Here is a 23,900-nt window from a genome sequence, read left to right as displayed (position 1 = left end):
TGTTCCAATGGAAACTACTCTTCTTGTAAAACATTACAATTTTTGTCCGCTTCGAGCTCTTGATGATTTTTTGTCATTCCACTTTTTTAAGTAAAAAATTCAGCTGCTCCTGCGTATCATAGTTTTCTATTTTCTCACCAAATTTTTGTTTTTTATCAGAATTTATTCTTTTTACTGAGCTCAATTTACTATTTATCTTCTCTCAACAATTTATCTCAAATACTTTTTTTCTGTAAACAATCTTGGTCTTTCCTAAAAGGGTAATTGAATAAGTGTGGAGAAAACTGTTTTCAGAAAACATGCTCAGATCAAAAGTTGTTTTTGTCTCGGGTTGCCACATTTTTCTTTTTCTTGCATAGCATTAAAAGACAAAAAGCTTGAACTTAATTTTTTCCTGTAAATAATCTTGATATGTTTTAATATAGTAGCTGCATAGATGTAGGAAATTTTGCTTACAAAAAGCATGCTCTGGACATCAAAAAATGGTTGTCGTCTCCAGTTGTGACATTTTGCTTGCCAATGTTTAAAGGTCAAAACATGAGTTTAACAACGCTGAAGGCGAAAATCTATTTAAAAGATATAAAATTATTGGATCATGGCCAAAAAGAACAGCACTCTTCTAAAAAAATTAAATTACCCTTTAAGGACTTCTCTCTCCTGTGTCACACTTGCATGCATATAAATACAAATAGATTCAGACATAAACTCAGTCAGACATATATACATACATTCCACTGCTTAGATATAGAAAAACATATACACATACAAACAAAAATGTCTTGATATATATACCCACATGAAAAATTTCTACACACATACAAACATTGAATTTTAACTCATGCAACCACATGACTAAATTTAAGCACCGGTATTTTTACTAATATATGCAAACATACATACTTTCTAGATTTTATACATGAATATATTAAAAACATTAAAATTTATACAATAAATTTTCGTTCGTTCATTTCATTCATTTATTAATTCATACATGAGAAATTCTTTTTTGAACATTTGCACGCAAACACATACTTAATAAGATAGAAACATTCAAAGTTGCAATTGTATATAAAAAATAAAGACATGCTTTCCACAACATACAGCACATTTTGCAAAGTATTGTCAGCAAAAACTGTTTCTGACTGTTTTTTGAGTTATTGCAGACCATTTAAGAACCTGAGTTTTTCCTACCCTAGTTAGTTGAACAAATTGAAGTCAACAAAAAATCACTTTTGTGCGCTCTTTCATAGCGCAAAATCCATTTCAGGCCATTTTAGGACTTCAAAAAATTTTCAAAATTTTTCGCGAAAAATTTTTGAAAATTTTGAACTTTATTCCAAGTTTGAGGCCCTAAAGAAAAACTTTTAGTTCTATAGAAAATGAGTTTTTACCGTCGAGCCAAGGAGGAACTGCTCTAGGTTGCCTTAACACCAGCACACCAGCAACCGGCAGCTGCTATATGACTGGAGGGAGGGGGGTCCGGACAACCCCCCTGCAAAGAACTTCAGCACCGAAAAACTGATTTTCTCTCAGTGAAATCAAGTTTTTTGTTTAAGTTTCACCAGTCAACGTATCACAAGGAAAATATCGCAGACTGGTGAAACTTAAACAAATAACTTGATTTCACTGAGAGAAAATCAGTTTTTCGGTGGTAAAGTTCTTTGCAGGGGGGGGGGGGGGGGGGGGGGGTTCGGACCCCCCCCCCTCCTCCAGTCATATAGCAGATGAGCATACTACTTACGCATATCTGTAATAATTGTTATAACAAGATAAGATTATCGCTTGAATTTTTTTTACAATAATCGATAGAAAACAAATGGCAAAAATAGCAAAAACTTGTCTGAATCAAAACAAAACGGACTTTTGTCTTCTATGAGGCCTTCAATTGCTAAGAATTGTCTCAATTTTCAAAAATTTTGACCGACTCTTCTCGGGTTCAAAACTTTTCATATTTAATACGTTATAGTTTCTCTCGGCAGGTGTTTTGAAATTAAATTGTTTAATCAATTTGTTGACGGAAGAAGTTCAAGCGCCATGCCACCACTCCATTCACTCTGCAAGAGGTTTTAAAATTGTTCTATACATGATCATGAAAGGGAATGCTGCGGTGTGGTCTTGCATATAACCTTAAAGAGCAACATAAAGTTTTCGTACATGTTGAAATTTGACTATCGGTTCTTCATAAAAGATGTCACAGTTTCTACAAACAATACAATACAAATTATATAGTGGGTTGTTTGATCGTTTTTTGAGCTATAATCATCTTGAAAAATTTAATTTGATGTTTATGTGTTTATCCGGTTTTACAATATTTCCTTTTATTCGATAAAAAATCGAAAACTTTCTCTAATAGGACAAAAAACAATTGAGATCAAAAACTGTGATAAATAGATTATAATATATCGACTTTGTTCGCAAATTCTATAGCCCAACGATGAAAAAAGACATCAATTAATACTTTCTGATGAACACTAAATTTGAAACAATTTTATGAAAATGCGCGACCAGATATTGCGTGATGAAAATGTAATTGCATTAAGTCTGCTCCAACTGGAAAATGTTGAAAAAACCAAAAGAGTAATAAAAGAAGAAAAGTGAAACATTAAAAAACGAGGAACAAAAAAATAAGCTTTCAATGTGAAAAAAAGATTTTCGTGCTCGTTGGAATATATTAGTAATCTTTTGGAACTCGTTAGAATATAATTGAGAGCCGACACGAACATTGCAGAGTCTGAGAAACCTTTTGGGTTCGACTAGACGGTTTTCAAGGAGTTAGCACCAAGTAACACCATCAAACAGAAGGAAATGTGTAAAAGTTTATTCATGTGATAAGCGAAATTAGCTTCTTTTTACAAGTTTCTTTTTACAAGTCATGAACGAAAATTTACTGAGAGGATATTGAAATGAGGTAATCTCATGATAAGAGTAATTTCAAAGTTAAAAAGGTTTAGACTTTAATTATAGATAGTATCCAAGTTGGTTTCTATCTTACAAAAAAACTTAACAAACGAAACTTTTAAGTCAGGTCTGTTCCTAAAACTTTTAAGCACTCCCAATACTGACGATGAGTCTTAAAAAACCAAAAATACACGAGGACAAAATTTTCAATTGGAAGTGATTGTTTTGAAGCAATATATGTTGTCTTGTCTTATCCAGTTGTTGGAATATCGCCGCATTCTCGAAATGATACGCAACACTTATTAGGCAATCATTTGACCAGATCGTTTAGATGTTACATAAAATTTACAATGTCTGGTTGAGAAATAGAAAGCAGGTGACCGCAACGTCAACATCACGTTTACATTCCTTCTGCAGGAGGATTGAATTTCAATTATCCCTGAAAATTGAAATCATCGACAACACAAACCAAACTCCTAATTTGTGCTAACTTTTTTTTAAAAAAATGCTATATTCCAAAGATAACCATCTTTTTATAAATTTGATCAGCAGTATCTCAAAATAATATTTGTTATGAAACGTATTACATTTTATGCTGACTTTATGTTTTCCTGCAGTAGCGTAATTCCATTTTTGGCATAAAAATTCAAATGCTGGCAGCATAAGAACCAAATTTTGCCGACATGATTTTTCAAAAAAAAATTCCACGATTTATCAGCTGAGATTTTCTCAAGTTAGACACTATATGCGCAGAAAAACGCAGATGTACCTGGCAAATTGGCATAATCAGAGCCTTCCAACAGGCTCGATAGTTTCATATTCAACTATGAACTGCAAATTGTATTTTTGTTCCACTAATTTGAGTAACAGTTATTTTCAACTTAGAAATATAATAAATCAACATTTAACTGGGTTTTGCGCATTCTCGATTTCAATTATGCACAAAATGTAATCAGGCAACAATTTAGAGTAAACCTTCTAAATTGAACTGAATAATATACGCTATAATAAAATTATGACAAACGTTTAAAGTATATTCATGTTCTGATACTGAGTCTTTCTAATCCTATCGAATCAGACTGATTTTTCTTTCTTCTACTTTTTTTGCTTCCTTTCCTTCCTTTGCCTTTTTTGCCAGGTTTAGACGATTCTCCAACATTTCCGCAAATCCAAGGATGCTCTAAGCACATTATGTTATGTTTGAACCAGTGGAACGTCAAGTTCTGACCCGGGTTCTCAAAGGGAAACGATGCACTGGGAAGTCCAGGAATCCCATATTCCTCGAACTCACTTCCCAGAATGATATAGGGAGCTCCGGGTACAATTGAGTCGAAATTTCGAGTCAAGTTTCCAGGTCCGAAGCCAACTTCAACTATTAGATTAGCACAAGCAATCGACAGGTATGTCGCCTAAAAAACACATTTAAGGTCACTTATGCAAAAAAATATTTTGGTGTTTGACCACTTTTTTTTAGTGTCGCGGGATAATTACTCATAGAAGAAAATGTTTTGCGTAGAACACTAACATTAATCTGAAAAACAAAACGGATTACTCGGCTTGAAGTTTCTTTGATTTGATACAAAGATCTTATGAAATTTCATACTGTCCATATTTTAATTCTATCTACGATTCTAGTATGAATCCAAAAGTAACATATATGATCCTTGCCTGATTACCAAAAAATCATATCTGATCTTATGAGACCGTGAGATTCAATACTTATTGCAAAACCGGCTGCTCAGCGAAAGAAACAGTCTATCTGTATGTCTAAAGTTTTCAAATCCTGTGAGGCAATTTTATATTTATAAATGCACATTAGTAAGAAACATGTTAACAAAATTTTCTCCATCTAACTTTAAATTCATTTTCTCTTTACCTATAAAATCCGAAATTATTGTTTAACACACACAATTATTTAAATATGGACTGCACGTAAGATATAATAAATTTAAATGACCTCTGACTAGTTGAAGCGTGGATGTTTTGCATCACCACTATTTTAAGTACCATATTTATCTTGTATGATTTTTAAGAAAGCTTTCGATATTTGCCGAAAATGAGAATTTTTGCTTTTAAAAATTTGTACGTTTCCTGTATGATATCCGAGAAATCATTTATGACTTTTTTGACTTTTGTGTGACTAACAGTTCATATAAATAATATTTGACATAGCATGATTGCTAAGAACTATATATGACCTAGTAAGATTGCTGAGAATCACTAATGACCTAGTATGAAATCAATTGTATGATCGGTGACCCGGGTAATTTTAGAAAATTTTCTAAAATCCCACCGGAGAAAAACGCAAAATATGTTTGTCTGAGAAGAGTTAAAACAACTTTGAGTAAGGAGGGCTACAGAATGGTAACTTTAGGCTCAATGTCACTTGGACAATTTGATGCTAAGAGGAACATTTCTCCTTCAGGATACAAGAAAATTTATTGAAAAACTCTAAAGTTTTAAACATTGAATTTGAATATATTTTATCCGGAGTCCAGAGAGACAATAATTGCAACATGAGAGATTTCAACTGGAAACAGATTCTTCTTTAAACAAAATTTCAAAAACAATAAAGATTTGGAAGTTTTTGTAAAATCATTATGGTGAAATTATACACATCACAAATATTCTGTTAATTTTTTTAAGCAATGTGAAACATCGAAGCAGAAACGGAATTTCATCAATAAAAAATTAGGAAACCAGAAACAAGGTACTAATGTGTCAGAAATTGAAATAGACGGAGCCATGACCGTTGACAAAAAAGCAATCTGCAATGCATTTAATAAATCTTTTGCGGAAATGGGCAAATATTCTGGTGATTTCGTTCCGCTCAAAATCCAAAATGTGGACCACTGTTCTGAAAAATTGAATTTTAGAGTATTGACTTTAAAAAAAATCTACAACACTATTGATAATTTAGAAAACAGTACATCACCGGGTCCAGGATTTGTCCATGCATGGGCTTTAAAGGCGGCGAAGTACGCAATTCGTACTTATCTGCAATTTATTTTTAATGAATGTATTCAAAACAGTGTCTTTCCAACTGTTCTAAAACATGCATATGTCACAGCAAATCACAAAAAACGGATCAAGAACACAAGTGTGCAATTATCGACCAATTTCGGTCACACCAACTTTTGCTAAACTTTTTGAGAAGCTTCTCCTTTTCCAAATGATGGATCACATTAATAAAAACATTTTATTGAATAAAGAGCAATTTGGATTCCAAAACAAAAAATCTTCAACAGATGCAGTACTGTTTTTCACTGAGACAGTAATAGAAAACCATGAAAATAGGCAAAACACTGCAGCAATTTTCTTAGACCTTGCGAAAGCATTCAATTCAATTTCGCACAAAATATTTCTTAAAAAAGCAGAGTGCTTCAACTTCTCGGAGCCTGCAGTTAATTTATTGAGCTCGTTTCTCGAAGAAAGATCACAATGCGTCAAAATAAGCACCGAGGTCTCAGAACACATTTTCGTTAATCACGGAGTTCCGCAAGGCACAGTATTAGGACCCCTAATTTTTCTTTTATACGTTAACGATTTTTCAGTAAAAATCAAAGGTGACTTTGAGCTTGTTCAATTTGCAGACTATACTAGTATTTTATGTTGATATGAACCAGGAGAAACAATTGCAACAAAAATTGAAAATATTTTACTGAAGATGGACAGTTATTTGAAGGAAAATCAACTCACTTTGAATGCTGATAAAACAGAACTACTTTATTTTTCTACCAGGGACGAATTAGAACCAAAAATTACTTTTAACAGAAATTTAATAAAATCTGCTGAGAGTTGTCGTTATCTAGGAATACACCTTGACTCAAAATTGACTTTTGAAGCACATCTAAATGTAGTTTTTAAAAAAATGTCGGCCACCATTCGCTCACTATTTCTAGTAAGAAACCATATACCTTTGGAAGTAAGGTTGCAAGTTTTCAAATCTTTAGTCCTCTCTCATTTATCAAGCACTGGAGTTTTTTTTTACAAACATTATCAGCAAAAAATATACAGGGTATAAATCGACAGATTAACAGGGGCATAAAAGTGTGTTATATGCGTCGTAAGTTCGATCATTGTCGTGATATCCTTCTCAAATCGCATGTCCTACCAGCTGAATTAATTATTTCAATGTTTAGTATATTGAAACTCCACACAGACTTGAATCAGAGGATAGTATCAGAAACATTTAAAAAATGTGCAAACCGCCTACAGTTAAAACAGAACAAAGGGACAAAACAGCTGATAATGTGAACGCAAAAGTATAATAAGCAGAGTAAAAGAGCATACAAAAATGGAATAAGTTACCCTCTAACGTAAGAGCGACGGAGAACAAAATTCTTTTCAAAAGAAATTTAACAGAGTTTTTGCAAAGTCAGCATGAAAATTTTCCAATAGATAGACAGTTAGGATCATTCGTGTCTTATTTTTTTATATAGTAGAACGAACAGCTTAATGGGTAACATCAATGAATAACCAGAAGTTTGATGTATAATTTATATATATGAAAAACATTTGTAGCCTGAGTAGAAATAAGCTGAACTGAAGTAGACTTTATTGAAAAATTTACTGCAAGAATTTCAGTGACACTTCATTCAGTTATAAAAAACTTAATTCATCTTTTACTTAGCTATTTAATTGAAAAAGTAATTAATTATTAAATAATTAATTAGTTAAATTGATTAAAAGTTATAACTTGTCGATCCTAAATAAATTTTGGAAGTTGGATGTCAAAATTTGGCTCCCTAAATCAGTGCTTAATATCAATCAAATGGAAATTTTTTGCAACCTTTCGCATGGGAACCTTCATACGGGTATTCATCAAAAGAAAAAACAAGGCTAAGATTCATAAAATTAATTGTATCAAAAAATACAGAATTACAATGATATTTTTTGTATTTTTTTTCTTTTCTGAATTTTTTTAGTAATGTCATTAACATCAAAATTAAAGTGGCTCATCAAAACTTTCCATCAATTATTTTTCCTGCGGAATGAAAAAAGAGTCAGAAATAAAAGCTGATAATCAAAATTTCAAACAAATAATTTTCCAACGCAATCTAAAGCCAAGCCAGAGAGGAAGACTAATCAAAGAAACCGATTAGTGCCTCAGCATATGTTTAATTTATTTTTGCCATTGATGAAATAACCATACATGAGGAAAACAAGATTTCTTTTTTATCTCTAAACTTTCAAAAAGCACTCATTTTCATTTAAACGATTCTCAGGGCAGCGGGCAGAGATAGATTACATCGTGTCAATTTTAATTCAAGAATTTTGATAGCATTTAGACCGCATAGTGGATCAATTATGTTGCCTCATCAGATTTGAAAAACTTTCAAAGCTGAGTTCTAAAATTTGAAAGAAAAGTTGAGCGAATCTTCGTTGAGAAGAGAAATAGTACAATTTATTTCTTCTTATAGGACAATTAATGAAATTGAGGACTTATAGAAAATTTTTACTAAGCTGAGGACTTTGCGTTTTTAGGTAAAAAACTGCGCCACTTTTTTCCGGGAAAATATCAAAATCCGAAGCGTGGCGGGGGAAAATAGGAGAATTTCGTAGTCGATTTCCATAATTTTGTTTGCCAATGGTTCAAATTCTATTGTTTTCATTGGGCGCTGACAAATTTTCACGTTAATTTTTACAAATGTCGTCCACTTAAAAAAAGTTTGGAAACTTTTGCTAAAATTTCGGGTGGCTTTTATTAAAAGTTTATCAACTTGCTTTCAATTTGAAAATTGCAGTTCTGAAATCAAGTTTGCCGACAGAGCGCTCGGATCAACATTTCAACGTTACAATTTTTTCTTAATATTTAACCAAAAAGATTTTAGATATCAAAATTTAAACTAGCTACCATACAAATTGTTAATCAAACTATGTAAACTTCAATTTTTAAGATTTAAGCTCATTCACAAAAAAATCTTACAAGAAAAAATTTTTTTTACTGATATTGAAGTTTTCATATGAAAAAAAAATGTTTTTTTCCTCCTAAAAAAAATTTGTCAACATTTCAGGTTCCGTAATTTTTAAGCATCGAACTCCAATAAACAGTCCGGTCGGTATGAACAAGATCACCAACCGTGAGGAGATTGAGTGGTTTGTTATCCTCATCCCAATACTCCGTCAATTTATCCATGTACTTCTCAGGATTCCACTTTTTCCTCAAATGTCCATATAATAAATACTTCGTTGATTGTTCGTTGCAGCAAAAATCTAGGCAATAGTTTGATACATATGAAAAAGTGACAATAAGGCATAATGGAAATTGGCTGTTTCTTATTGCATACCACTAGTAGTAGTCAACCGAAAAAAGTCGACGTAAAAATTAGCTAGCTGAGAACTAAGACCGGGTCGAGGTTTTTGAGTGTTTTTTGGTAGAAATGCGGCTATTGGTAAAATTTCGTAAGAAATGCGGTGATTGCTGTGAATGCGGAGCAAAAATTATTCACCGCATTTCACACCATTTCTTTCAAAAATTCAGCTCATAATTCACCTCATTTCTTGCAAAAATTCACCGCATCGACATTTGTGGCAATTTAATGTCAGAAAAGCGTCGAATGCGGTGAATGCAGTGAAAAAACTTTCACCGTATTTGTTTGGCAGCGTTCATTGAATCTTAAATGAATTCATGAGAAATTTTATTGAGGTAGGTGGCAGACGGCGCAGTGGAATAAGAAGACTTCCAGTAAATGAGAGGTTCGAAACCGCTTACGTAAATTTGTTTTTTGGAGTTCCTTTCCGTTGAATGCGGTAAAAAAATACTTCACTTCGATTCACAGCATTCACTGCAAAAATATATAACTCATACGCTGTGAGAATTTATTTTTCACCGCATTTCTAACAAAAATTCACCGCCAAACCTCGACCCTGATAGTACCTTGACACGAGCGATAGAGAGTACAAACGAGAATAACAAATAATTCCGTTGACTTAAAATACAAAACTTCTATCACCTAATTACACAATAATCGGTTAAGATTAGCTGGGTTGGAGGAGGAGTGTAAAAGTCTGTCATCTTTGAAACACCCGGATTTGAAACCAAAAAATTAATGAAGGTGATTAAAAGTGAGATAAAAGTGTTTCGTCACAAAGCGCGTTTCCCTAAATTCTTTACAAAAATTCACCCCCATACCACGACCCGGGCGTATAATTTTCTTAGCTTTCAGAAATATTACATTGTTAACCATTGCAATCCAGCCAACGTTCAGTATGTTCAATTTGTAATGTGTTCTAGTGTTCACATGCACACATGCACACAAAAACACCGTTGTCCATGTCCATGCTTCTTAATCAGCGTGGATGTAATCCAAAAAACGCGGACCGGTTCCCAGGCCTAGACCTCGACTTATGAAAAGACTTTAAAAGTCTAGTAGGGGGACAATATTGACTATAATTACACGGTCGAGCTTCCTAGTTAAAGTCGAGCTAATTTCTTTTCATGGGTCGAGCTTAAGTCTTTTCATAACAGAGAAAGTCCAGCTAAGGTCTTTTCATGGGTCGACCATTAGTCATTTCATAAGTCTGTTTTCTTAAAATCCGATATTTTTCATTTTTTTCTGCTTCTGTACATACAAAAGCAGAGCCGGAGCAAGACTAAATAGCTTTGCACCAGATTAATCCCACTTAGAAAACAGTTTGAAAACTGCCAAAAGCCTTAATATTTTCAGCAAATCTTAAGAAAAATAGATATGGCAGCTCGAGTATGTTACCACAGTACTTGATTCATTGCAACCAGCTAGCTTGTGTATTGGTCCTAGTCCCATTAACCATGCAAAAATTTGGGCGATGTTGAGATTATTTTCCCTTCCAAATTTATGAACTATCTTTTTAAAAAGTAAGGCAGGTTTTTGAGGGATTTGTGGTTCTTCTGAATCGTAAGAAATGAAGGAGTATACACGCTGACTACGTTATATGCAATACTGCACGGAAAATTTTAATGGCCAAAAAGCAGACTTATGAAAAGACCAATGATGGACCCATGGAACGAATTTAACTCGACATTGTTTGAAAACTTTGTGTCAAGCTTAAGTCCAACCCAAATTTCGTTTGTAAAAATTTGGGTCCAGCTAAAGTCTTTTGCGAAAAACTTGAGTCGAGCTAAAGTCTAGAATTCTTAAATTCCAGCTGAAATCTTTCCATAGCTCAAATTAGTCGAGTATGGTCTTTTGATAGTGCATTTTGGCCGAGCATTGTCTTTTCATAAGTCTGTATTTAGACCTGGGTTATCGCTGCGAAGCAGCAACGCACAGGAAGCAAGCCTACCGCCCGGCAAGGGTTGGTTTTGGCTCTATCACGGAAATTTTCGTTGTACGTGATATCTCACTTGTCTTTCGGATTGTTTGATTGCCACCCTCTGTAGAATGGGCAGAGCCGATGGGCCAGTTAGCCGATGGGCCAGTTAGCCGAATTTTGAAAAGAGGTTTAGTAAGCCAAAAAATTCCAAGATGGCGACATTATAGATTGCTCCCGTCGCGGCACGTTCTGGCTTCCCTAGTGATGAGCGGATTCAAATCTTGCAAGAATCTTGCAAGATGATTCAAAACTTGCAAGATTCTTGCAAGAATCTTGCAAGATATCAATCAAGGCCAAAAAATAAATCGGGGTACAAATGTTTTAGGAAACATCTTTGAAGCAAATTTTTGTTTAAAGAACAAGTTACAAAACCTAATTCAATGAAAAAAAAAAATTAGCCAGGATTCAAAATTTTCCACGATAGCTGCCAGTAATGTGTCAAGTGATTTGCATAAAAAGTTCTCACCTTACGAATTGTGAATTCAGAAAACAAATTCCTGGCTAGCATCTATCCCTAAGGTGGCTTTGAAACAAATAGTTTCTAAATATAGACATTAGGTCGATAATTAAAAAATGAAATAAATTATGGTCACTGTTTCCCGGCGTAATATTGATAATTGGATTCATGTTATATGGTAAGTTTAGGAGATAGGCGTTTAGAAGTTTAGCCTCGGGCCCCTGGGCTTGAAAAACTCAAGGTGGGTGGAAAATTTTCAAAACAATTTTTACGAAAACATTTGTAAAAATGGTATTATTAAAATGTTGATAAACATTTTTTCTAAAAAATTTTTGAAAATTTTATTTAAACTTGGGAATCACTTGCGAAGTGATTAAGGCTGAATTGGATCTTAAGGCTATGGCTAACTTGGATCTTCAGTATCGATCATGTTTATGATCTGCCACTTCTCTCGGATGAGGACAGTGAACCATGCCATGGTTGCAGTTGGATCCAGACCTCCGAGATTGTTGTCGAAATCGTCATCGTACTCGATTGAAGGAGTTCGATATGATTCCAAACAGTAATACATGCTGAAATATTCCGTCGCATTAGTTTAATAATTGGCAATTAGAATCATTAATTATTAGGTGGGGTGTGCTTTTGATATATCAAGAATGATTATATATTCGTTCTTGCGGCGTCCAATTAAACGAAGAATCCATATTAAGAATTTTTGACAAATTTAATTAAGTAAACAATACTGGACAAATTTGCTTTCACTTTAAGAGATCTGAAAATGAGCGAAAAATTTGAAAGATTGTGTTATACCGGCTGTCTGAAAAGAGCTTTGCAACTAATTCCTCTCAAAGGTCTGTTTTTTTTTTCAAATTTTTCCGCCAATTTTTAGATCACTCTTAAAATAAATTCAGATCACTCCAAAATTACAAATAAACCTTAAACGGCTTTCTGAATTTGAATTATTAGTTCCTTTTCCAATTTTTCACATTTGGCTGACTGATTTTAAAAATTCCGAGATCAACTGTTATACAATCTATTTGACAAGAATTTTGCCTTTATTTCCTTTCAAATATCTGAGGGTTTGTCTTTCAAAATTTCCTCCCATTTTTCATATCACTATTAAAATAAAGGCAAGAAATTTTAGAAATTAACCTCAAACGGCCTGCAGATTTTGAATTATTTGTGCTTTTTCCATTTTTATACAACCGGCTGACAGATCATCTATTGTTTAAAAATTCTCGGACCAACTGTAATAAAGGCTATCTGACAAGAGTTTTGCAATCAGTTCCTTTCAAATGTCTGGGGGTTTGACTTTATGCTAATTTCCAGATCAATCTTGAAACAAAAGCAAGAAAATTTAAAAATTAAGCGTAAACGGCTTGTTGATTTTGAATTATTTGATTTTTTCCCCAATTTTTCACAATTGGCTGACAGACTATCTAATGTTTAAAATTTCCCAGACCAACTTTTACACAAGCTATTCAACACGAGTTTTGCAATTAGTTCCTCTGAAATGCGATTTGTGTTTCAAAATTTTATTCCATTTTCAGATCACTCTTATAATAAAAGCAAAAAAAATTATAGGTTAACATTAAACGGCTTGGTGTGTGTGTGAATTATTGGTTCTTTTGTTAATTTTTCACAATTGGCAGATAGATCATCTAACGTTTAAAAGTTACCAAACCAACGGTTATACAAGCTACCTGACAAGAGTTTCGCAATTAATTCTTCTCAAATCTCTGGGGATTTTCTGTAAAAATTTCCGCCCGTTTTCGGACCGCTCTATAACAAAATGCAAATCTGCCCTGTCTCGCACGATTATAATGATTAAAGGAGCCACGTTTTACTATAACGAAGACAGCCTGGGCTAGAGGTAAGTCTTTGGGCTAGAATTCTCCTCTCTGAGCTAGTTAGCCCAACGGCTTCGAGGTCTTTCGGACTGTCTAACAAAATTCACAAAAACACAAAAAGCACTGGGAATGGAGTTGTCTTTAAATCATGAAGGTTTTTTTCTGGAAAGATTAGCCGCAGAAGAAGCTCACTTTATTTATCTTTCATGCAAAACAGACTATCAATCATTTTGTCCCTGGCATGAGTTTGGTACATCACGGTCAAATAGTCTGAAGGCCCAAATAAAAAGTGTACATTTTCTCTCAATATGATAAAATCTGACCTGAACAACAATTGAGAGATGCCAAAACTCGGGGGTCAACAAGTGTAGTTTCAAAGCTGATTTATAGGTTTCTGTCATTCTCGAAAGTTTTGTTAACTTAATCTATATTGCAAAAGTCTTTCTGAATTTCTCTGAGATCATCACTGTAAAATACAGCTACATTTTATTTTTTTCATTTTTGTGAAATGTTTGTGCTTCAATTTTGGCTTTTTAATTGTGGAAAGGTTGTTAAAAATAATGCAAAATAACCAATAACTTCATCAATTGAAATACCATTGTTTTGAATGGGTTTTGATAACTGAAAAAAAAACGATTTTAGGCACTGAAGAACTTAAAACGCTTTCAGATTTGACTCATTGAAACTTGTCGTTGAAAAAAATTAGCTGACAAATTCCATGTTTCACATTGTAACGACTGCTCTCCTATCAAAGACAAGGAAAACTTTACACCGCCCAGTTCGTTTTAGCGGTTCCAAATCTGTCCGGATAGCTTAATTTGAGCTCAATTTGTGTGATTTTGAACACATGAATATGTGGCAACAATAGTATAGTTCGAGTTTAAGTTTCAATTTAACTTCATGTATGACGATTGAGTCCTAACAATAGTGTCTAAATACAAATGTCGAACAAAGTCAACAAATCTATATCGATTTGATGTAGCATTAATTTTCGCTTGTCATGCTATTCTAAATTCAATGCTTGGAATGGTCTTGAATCATTGAATTAGTAAGCTCAGCCACCACATCCATGAAGATTAATGGCAATGGATTGATTAACATTTCGGCATCAGACCACATATAGACCACACTGCAATCCATACACTGCACTTTTTGTGCAGTCAGCTTATGCTACGTTGTTAAAAAAATTTTCTCATATTTTGGATATGTTAACTACTTCCTCTCTCTCTCTTTGCCATTTGAAAAAAACTTTTGAAGTTTCTAACTACAATTTATACGCCAATTACAAAGTTCTCACTCATTACCTACGATAATCTTTAAACCAACATATAGCCTTTGTTGTTAGAAAATGTCCATTTGGTTCTGTTTTGACATTAAGAAGCCAGATAACCCTGGAAAACAATAACAATGCAAAATTGATCTCCTTTTTGTATTGCACCAACGCTAGCAGTTTGCAAAAATTTAACAATCAAAGATAAATTGTAACTGCGCTTAGATTAGCACAGATGCTAATTTTGTTGCTCTGAGCTCATGTGTCAGTGTTTGACTGAAAACATAGCTTTCTGGATATCAACATTGGGTATGCTATCCGTTTTTCTCATTTTAGCAGGTTTTTCGTGTTTTCAGCACATCTCCTGATAGATTTGCCGAGCTGCTTTGTTTTAAACAAACCATTTACGTCTGATTTTGGAGCTTTTGCAATTCGTTTGACAACCAAAAGCCCAGTGATTTCAGATCAAGCGAAAGATGGGACACAGAATTGTATTTTTTGTCGACGCTGTTGATAAAGCGCTGCTTAAAATTGGTGCAACCAATCTTGATGGAACAACGTTTTTTTTCTTCATAAATTCGTTAGTGATGTTGCCAACATCTCAGATTGATTGGAAAGTGTAAAATTTCTTTCTTGCTAAAACTGATCGAATATATCTTTGCAAACGTGGCAGTAATGAGACCTGAAGAAATTTGAATAAAAATTTGAAAGTATTTTTGGGTCAGTATGATCATATGAGCAACACCTTTGTTAGTCAGGACTTCTACTGAGCGGCCAGACTCATCGACAACAAAAGCATTCCCTCTAAAGTAGCGATAACTTCGATATATTTACTGTCTTATTCTTTGCCAAAGTTGAAAAACTTTTTCCATGACTGACTTCGGGATTCAAAAAAATTCAATCCGAGTTTCGCTGTAGTTTTATTAAAGGTTGGAATCTTTTTTTTACTAAATGTTGCTTTCAAGTCTCAAAGTTTTTTTTAGAAATTTATGACGAAAAACGACTGGTTCTATGGGGAGCATGTTTTTTGTGCAGATCTGACAACAAAATATGTTCACTTTCTAGAATAAAACAATTATAACTTTGGTGCAAACAAAACTTTTGAATTACAGGCAATTTAAGGACACAATCTTTGTTTTTGTTAAACAAAATGGTAAAAAGACTGATCTTCAAAAAAATTGATTTAGTTTATTTCTGGGATAACAAGAGTTTTTCTTCTTTTTAGGGGATAACAACAACACGGTTCCATTTGATTATGTCAACTTTCATCCTTTTTTAAAAACTTTTTAATAGGTGTAGCGAACTTTTCCGTACATAAAATTTAATTCAGAGCTCTTACTTAATGTTTATTTCGTTATTAAATAGTTATTAAATACAAATGTCGAACAAAGTCAACAAATCTATATCGATTTGATGTAGCATTAAATTTCGCCTGTCATGCTATTCTAAATTCAATGCTTGGAATGGTCTTGAAGCATTGAATTAGTAAGCTCAGCCACCACATCCATGAAGAGAAATGACAATGGATTGACTAATATTTCGGCATCAGACCACATATAGACCACACTGCAATCCATACTCTGCACTTTTTGTGCAGTCAGCTTATGCTACGTTGTTAGAAAAGTTTTCTCATTTTTTGGATATGTTAACTACTTCCTCTCTCTCTTTACCATTTGAAAAAAACTTTTGACGTTTCTAACTACAATTCATACGCCAATTACACAGTTCTCACTCACTACCTACGATAATCTTTGAATCAACATATAGCCTTTGTTGTTAGAAAATGTTCGTTTAGTTCTGTTTTGACATTATGAAGCCAGATAGCCCTGGAATACAATAATAATGCAAAATTGATCTCCTTTTTGTATTGCACCAACGCTAGGAGTTTGCAAAAATTTAACAATCAAAGATAAATTGTAACTGCGCTTAGATTAGCACAGATGCTAATTTTGTTGCTCTGAGCTCATGTGTCAGTGTTTGACTGAAAACATAGCTTTCTGGATATCAACATTGGGTATGCTATCCGTTTTTCTCATTTTAGCAGATTTTTCGTGTTTACAGCACATCCCCTGATAGATTTGCCGAGCTGCTTTGTTTTAAACAAACAATTTACGTCTGATTTTGGAGCTTTTGCAATTCGTTTGACAACCAAAAGCCCAGTGATTTCAGATCAAGCGAGAGATGGGACACAGAATTGTATTTTTTGTCGACGCTGTTGATAAAGCGCTGCTTAAAATTGGTGCAACCAATCTTGATGGAACAACGTTTTTTCTTCACTAAATTCGTTAGTGATGTTGCCAACATCTCAGATTGATTGGAAAGTGTAAAATTTCTTTCTTGCTAAAACTTTTCGAATATATCTTTGCAAACGTGGCAGTAATGAGACCTGATGAAATTTGAATAAAAATTTGAAAGTATTTTTGTGTCAGTATGATCATATGAGCAACACCCTTGTTGGTCAGGACTTTTACTGAGCGGCCAGACTCATCGACAACAAAAGCATTCCCTCTAAAGTAGCGTTCACTTCGATATATTTACTGTCTTATTCTTTGCCAAATTTGAGAAACATTTTCCATGACTGACTTCGGGATTCAAAAAAATTCAATCCGAGTTTCGCTGTAGTTTTATTATATGGTTGGAATCTTTTTTACTTAATGTTGCTTTCAAGTCTCAAAGTTTTTTTTAGAAATTTATGACGAAAAACGATTGGTTCTATGGGGAGCATGTTTTTTTGTGCAGATCTGACAACAAAATATGTTCACTTTCTAGAATAAAACAATTAAAACTTTGGTGCAAACAAAACTTTTGAATTACAGGCAATTTAAGGACACAATCTTTGTTTTTGTTAAACAAAATGGTAAAAAGACTGATCTTCAAAAAAATTGATATAGTTTATTTCTGGGATAACAACAGTTTTTCTTCTTTTTAGGGGATAACAACAACACGGTTCCATTTGATTATGTCAACTTTCATCCTTTTTTAAAAACTTTTTAATAGGTGTGGCGAACTTTTCCATACAAAAAATTTATTTCAGAGCTCTTAAATAATGTTTATTTCGTTTTGTATTAAAAGTGCAAAACGTTAACCAAGTACATAAATGAACCTTATAATTTTTCAACCCTTGTCAATTGAATGTTTTGAGAAACAATTTTCTCATCAAATGCTAACGCTTTTCTGCGTATTCAAATGATTAATTTATTTGGAAATTTGATTAATATCTCTTACAATTTCTACAAAACAACCATTTGTGGGTAACGAGCTTTTTCATCATTTATGGAAAATGTTATAAACCATTCAGAAGCCAATCAAGTATAAAATAGTCATCTTCAAAAAAAACTACCATCAAATGACGAGATTCTCCCATAAATTGCTATTAATTAAACGATAACCTTGACGGCAAAAACTGTCAATTCATTGATTGCTATTTTCTACAAAAGATCAGTCCAGAATATTATTAAGATCTTAATTAAAAACATCGGCGCAGGAACTGATCATTGATTGAAAATCTAAAAAATAATTTTCTCTTGTTTGTCAGTTAAAACTTCAGAGATTGTTTCAGATCTAATGTTGAATAGTTTTTTATCGCATTCTTTACATACATTCCTTAGTTAAAGATGTCATTAAGTGCCAAAGGTTGTTCATGATGGGAGAGAGCTCCAAAGATTAAACACAAAATTTAATGCTCATTTTCAAAGATCTAAGAATTTTACCCGTTTAAGTTTCTTAGCTCTAAAGCTTCTCTAATAACCTTTAAACTTTTAATTTTTTTTCCTTTTCAGTTTCAAAAGTTTCACTTTTGTTTGAAAACTATCTAATAAGACGTCATTGATGATTTCTTGAGCGATCTAAATGTTTTCGATTCCGGCCAGCCTTCCTGTACCGACATTCGATTTAAAAAACCAATTGACTTTCAATTGCCTCATTGGTAGATCAATATGCAAAGGGTAATAACTGGTACCTTAAATTGAATCACTACTTTTTAATGTGACCTCCCCAGTTATTCCCAGGATGAAGTCCGCGACCCAAGACAGGTATTGGCCAGACCTACTTGGGTTGCGGACAGGTGGGTCCGGTGCGACCGTCCACATTGGTCTGGAAAAAATTTGGGTCCCGCCTTCCGTCTGGCCAATGGCAATTTTAGTCTGTTCGGTCAAGCGAATACCCATATTTCGGTCTGTTCAGTCTGGCCAATACCCATATTTTGGTCTGTTCGGTCTGGCCAATACCCAAATTTCCGCTTGTTCGGTCTGGCCAATACCCAAATTTCGGTCTGTTCGGTCGGGCCAATACCCATATTTCGGTCTGTTCGGTCTGGCCAATAGCCATATTTCGGTCTGTTCGGTCTGGCCAATACCCATATTTCGGTCTGTTCAGTCTGGCCAATACCTAACTTCAAGGCCTAGAGGTCCAGCCAAATAAGAGCCAAATTGTACAAATGCGTGCTGTTTTGACTGTTTTTCAAAATAGCAGCCCATAAATGGTAAACGACATCTACTTTTAGATGATTAGAATACTGCATTGACCTTCTTTTGAAATTTGCATTTGTGTTTAAATCGACGGTTTTCTTTCAATAATTTTTTTTAAAATCTCATTTTCATTTGTCACTCAAAAAATGAAACGAACAAATTATAAATTTTATTGGGTGCTTATTCACGTTTAAATGAGGCTGGCTAATAGTCTGGCCTAGGATCTGTTCGGTCTGGCCATTGGGCTGGACAGCGGTCTGGCGGATGGTCTGGCCTACGGCCTGGAAAATGGTCTGGCCTAAGGTCTGTTCGGTCTGGCCATTAATCTTGACAACGGTCTGGCGGATGGTCTGGCCTACGGCCTGGAAAATGGTCTGGCCTAAGGTCTGTTCGGTCTGGCCATTAATCTTGACAACGGTCTGGCGGATGGTCTGGCCTACGGCCTGGAAAATGGTCTGGCCTAAGGTCTGTTCGGTCTGGCCATTAATCTTTACAACGGTCTGGCGGATGGTCTGGCCTACGGTCTGGACAATGGTCTGGCCTAAGGTCTGTTCAGTCTGGCCATTGGTCTGAACAACGGTCTAGCCGATGGCATGGACAACGGTCTGGCCTAAGGTCTGTTCGGTCTGCCCAATGGTCTGGACAATGTCTGGTCAGTCTGGCCAATGGTGTCCAAGTCTGTTCAGTCTGGCGAATGGTGGCCAAAGTCTGCTCGGTCTGGCCAATACCTATCTGTGGGTATTGTCGGTCTGGCCAACGCCTGTTTTGGGTATGGTCGGTCTGGCCATTACCTGTCTTGGGTCGCGGACTTCATCCTGGGTATTGATGGGGTAAATTCTGACAGATTCCACCAGAATCTTACAGCATTATTAATAATCCTGCAAAATTTGAACCAGAATCTTGCAAGATAAACATTATCTTAGCCAGAAAACAGCAGTATAATCGCTTTTCTGTCAGACTGTTAAGTTAAATATTTTTTCGGCCAATCAAAATACAAAAATCTTGCAATACAAAAAAAATTCCATGCTAATGGCCGTAGTAGCTTTCTTTTCGCCAGAGTAATAGTAAATAGTCAAGTACCGACTGAAGATGCGAAGATAAAATTTTTAGTGGCAATTTTACTTTGTTATCTGCTTTTAAATCGAGAGCTATTTTTAGTAGAAACGAATGAAAATAGAAAGTAGTACTTTTTAGGCACTTGTAGAATTTTATTTTAATTTAAAAAAATTTTTTTGAATAAAAGCTGACCTACTGAAATAATTTGAACAGAAATGAACGTTAGCGAAAATGAATAAAATCCGTCTATCAAACAGCTGCTTGCCAAGAGCGTACGCGGATATCTTCAAAGGATCCTTTCAAAATGAACAGTTTTTTTTGACAGATCTTGCAAGATAACCAATATTCTGTCAGATATTGCAAGATAACAATTTTTCTGAAGGATAATCATTTCATGTAAGAATATTCCAGAATCCCAGCTTTGCCTTATACAATATCATTGAATAATTTACCTGTACTTTCGACATGATTGGCCAAATATTTCAAGTCCATTTGAAATCCAGAACACAAGAGATTCAACATTGGGCAAGTGTGCAACGTTGGTAGTTGTGGCGTTATACTCTGTCTGTGTACACCGCGTATTGCGAATGGCTAAAAAAGTGGAAAAAATGACCGATTGAATAATTTGTTGGTAAATTTGAGACAAAAAAATCTTCTTGAAAATTTTGGTTTTGAGCCGGCTTTTGATATTGCGAAAGCGAACCCTGATCAGACTATCGCAGACGGAAATGACCTCTGATCATACTTAAGTGCGATCGAACCAAATCCCAAACCCTGTAATTTGGTCTGGGAACACAGCGTGTGCGTTGGACTTGGTCTGTTCAGAGGTCACTTCCGGATGGCACCTCAAACTGGGTGCTTATCACTTGTGATCAATAGATTCAACTTAGACCAAATCATAATTGTTCAATTAAGAATTTTCTGACAAAAATTTTACGAAAAATTATTATAATATTCTGATAAACAACTGATAAATTTGATAAAGAACTGATGATAAAAATCAACCTTGATAAAAAAAAGCTAATGAGATCAGGTGATGACCCGGGTCGAGAAAAAATGCAAAAATATGTAAGATAAGCGGTGAAAAGTTAGTTTTTTCACCGCAAATTTCGTACATAATTTTGCGGTGAAATGCGGTGAATGCGGTGAATTTATGTAAGTTCACCGCTAGGTTAAGCGGTAATCCTACAAAAATTCACCATAATTCACCGCTAAAATATGTAATTTCACCGCCCTTACAAGGGTCCGAACCTCTCACTTCTTGCATGTCATCCACTTCTTCTTCCACTGCGCCATCTCTCACTAAATTTTATTATTTTTTGTTTGATTATAAATCGAATTCACTCTACTTTCTGCAAAACATGCGCGGTGAATTTTTGTAAGATTTACAATTTTTAGCGGTGAAATTACATATTTTAGCGGTGAAATGTGGTGAATTTTTGTAAGTTCAACGCTTACTCTAGTGGTGAAATTACATAAATTCACCGCTTAGAAAAAGTGTCAAAAAGATGCAAGATTAAGGGGTAGTTTTAGTGGGAAGGCAAATCTAACAATTCCTCCCACACTCACCATTAGTTTCAACGCATTCTTTGCTGATCTCAAACATCTTTAACAATTTTTTCTAAGCGGTGAATTTATGTAAGTTCACCACTAAGTTGAGCGGTGAATTTATGTAATTTCACCGCATTCACCGCTTATCTTACATAATTTGGACACTTTTTTTCGAAGTGGTGAATTTATGTAATTTCACCGCTAAATTCAGCGGTTAAATTATGTAATTTCAGCGCTACCAGCCGATAAAGTTTTTTTCACCGCATTCACCGCCTAATTTATGTAATTTCACCGCATTCACCGCTTATCTTACAAAAATTTCCGCATTAACCGCTTATCTTACATAATTTTGCGTTGAATGGCGGTGACACCTCGACCCGGGGAGTGTCCACACTCACAAGATACGCTTCTGCATAATTTTTTGGTTCAAAGTTTTAAATTTGTTTCCATCAAAAATAAACTGATCAATATCTTATCCGGAGAATATTTAAAAATTGAGCCCAAGTTTTAGGATACGAAAACGTTAAAAGAAACAGGTGAAAAACAACACTTACCAGTGAATAAAATCAGCAAAGAGAGTAAGTTTTCCGTAAGTTGTTCCATCTCAAATATTGACACATCAATCCATCAACATTCACAAGTTAGCGAAATCAATAATAAATTAGAAACAGAAATGTCATATAGAAACAGTTTATTTCTGCAGAGTGAACTGAATTAGCGACAGATCTTTAGAAAACAAATTGCGGTATCAAAGCAAATATTTGCTCCTCACATTCGTGTACCTTGAAATTGAATTTTCCACAAGCAAATACAACTGAGTGCAAAATTTATGAAAAATCAGCAAAAAATTGTCCGTTTTCTGGGTTTTTCGTTCCCAGAGTGAACCAATTATTCGTTTTTATAGGCTCGAGGAAAATGTCTGATCAAAAAAGAACTACATTTTGATAAAAAAAACAAAATTTGATCATGAACAAATTAAATTTTGATCATGAAAGCAAAACTACTATAAACTTTATGAATCAGTGACAGACGCTAAAAGCAAAAATAATTTGAAAAACGGTACATGCTTGTCTTCGTTATGCTTGGTACATTTCCGAGGTATGATCGATTTCAAACACGTAAAAATTGTTGGTATGTTCGGTCTGTTAAATTGGTATGTTCGGTTTTAAAGGTAAGATAGTTGTCGGCGTGTCTGGTTTCTTAGAATCGGCATGTTTGGTTTTAAACGTGAGAAAATGCCTTTTTTTCAGACAAGGTTTGTTGTTTATAATGTTTTTTTTTCGCTATCTTTGGTATCGTCGTTTTTGGACGCATGAGAGAGATTCAGTATTTTAAGCTTTAGAGGATTTGAATAAGAGATTCGGTATAGTCAATTTTGGGACCAAGAGGGATTCGGAATTTTCGGTTTTAAAGGATTCATTATGTTCGGTATTCAAGCGTAAGAGATTGTTCGCGTCTTCGAACTTGTACGTAACAGAGTTTCAGTTTTATCCATACAGAAATACGAAAATTTTGTTGATGATGTAGTTAAAGGTAAAGGTAGTGTTCTTTTTTCTCTTTGCAGAAGTTTGAAACGTTCTTTATTTGGAAAAATATATCGAAGAATTTGCCAATTTTCGAAAATTTCTTATTTGGCTCGTTGAAAAAACTTGTTGAACTAATACAAATTACTTGGTTGCTTTGATTTTAAAACTATTGCCTACTTGAATTGCACTTAAATATTGAAGTAAAATTCGTGGATGTAATCACATTCCACAAAATTGACAATCTTTCTTGAAACTTACAAGCAAAGATATCAACAGTTTAATATATTTAAATCTAAACATGAACACCGTTTTTATTCGGTCTGCCTGACTAGGGGATCCTATCTACGGACCCTGCAGATTCCCTGTTATTTTGTGGTAGGAAAACCAGAAAAAAATCTTTGTTTTTCTCTAAAAGATAGCAAATCTCTCTTACGTTTAAAAACCGGCGACTCTGAATCTCTTACATATCTGAAAAACAACGATGCCGAACCCCTCTTAGGATTAAAAATCATTTAGGGCTAACGTTGTTAT

General features: G+C 34.3%; 1 protein-coding gene across 1 annotated transcript; it reads right to left on the bottom strand.

The window, feature by feature from the left end:
• Positions 1 to 3,723: 3,723 nt before the first annotated feature.
• LOC142350709 (uncharacterized) lies at positions 3,724 to 22,533 on the bottom strand. Its single transcript, XM_075402649.1, has 5 exons — positions 22,398 to 22,533; positions 20,745 to 20,883; positions 12,059 to 12,222; positions 8,981 to 9,114; positions 3,724 to 4,307 (listed from the first exon to the last, which is right to left on the bottom strand). Exons 1-5 carry the CDS (start codon positions 22,444 to 22,446, stop codon positions 3,936 to 3,938), a joined length of 858 nt encoding a protein of 285 aa, XP_075258764.1. The 5' UTR covers positions 22,447 to 22,533; the 3' UTR covers positions 3,724 to 3,935.
• Between the last annotated feature and the right edge of the window lie 1,367 nt (positions 22,534 to 23,900).

This window comes from Convolutriloba macropyga, chromosome 12 (genome assembly GCF_964194025.1).
Source record: "Convolutriloba macropyga chromosome 12, txConMacr16.3, whole genome shotgun sequence".
In the NCBI taxonomy this organism is placed as follows: Eukaryota; Metazoa; Xenacoelomorpha; order Acoela; family Convolutidae; genus Convolutriloba; species Convolutriloba macropyga.
The sequence above is the reverse complement of the archived record's forward strand: the minus strand, read 5'-3'. Positions and strand labels throughout refer to the sequence as shown.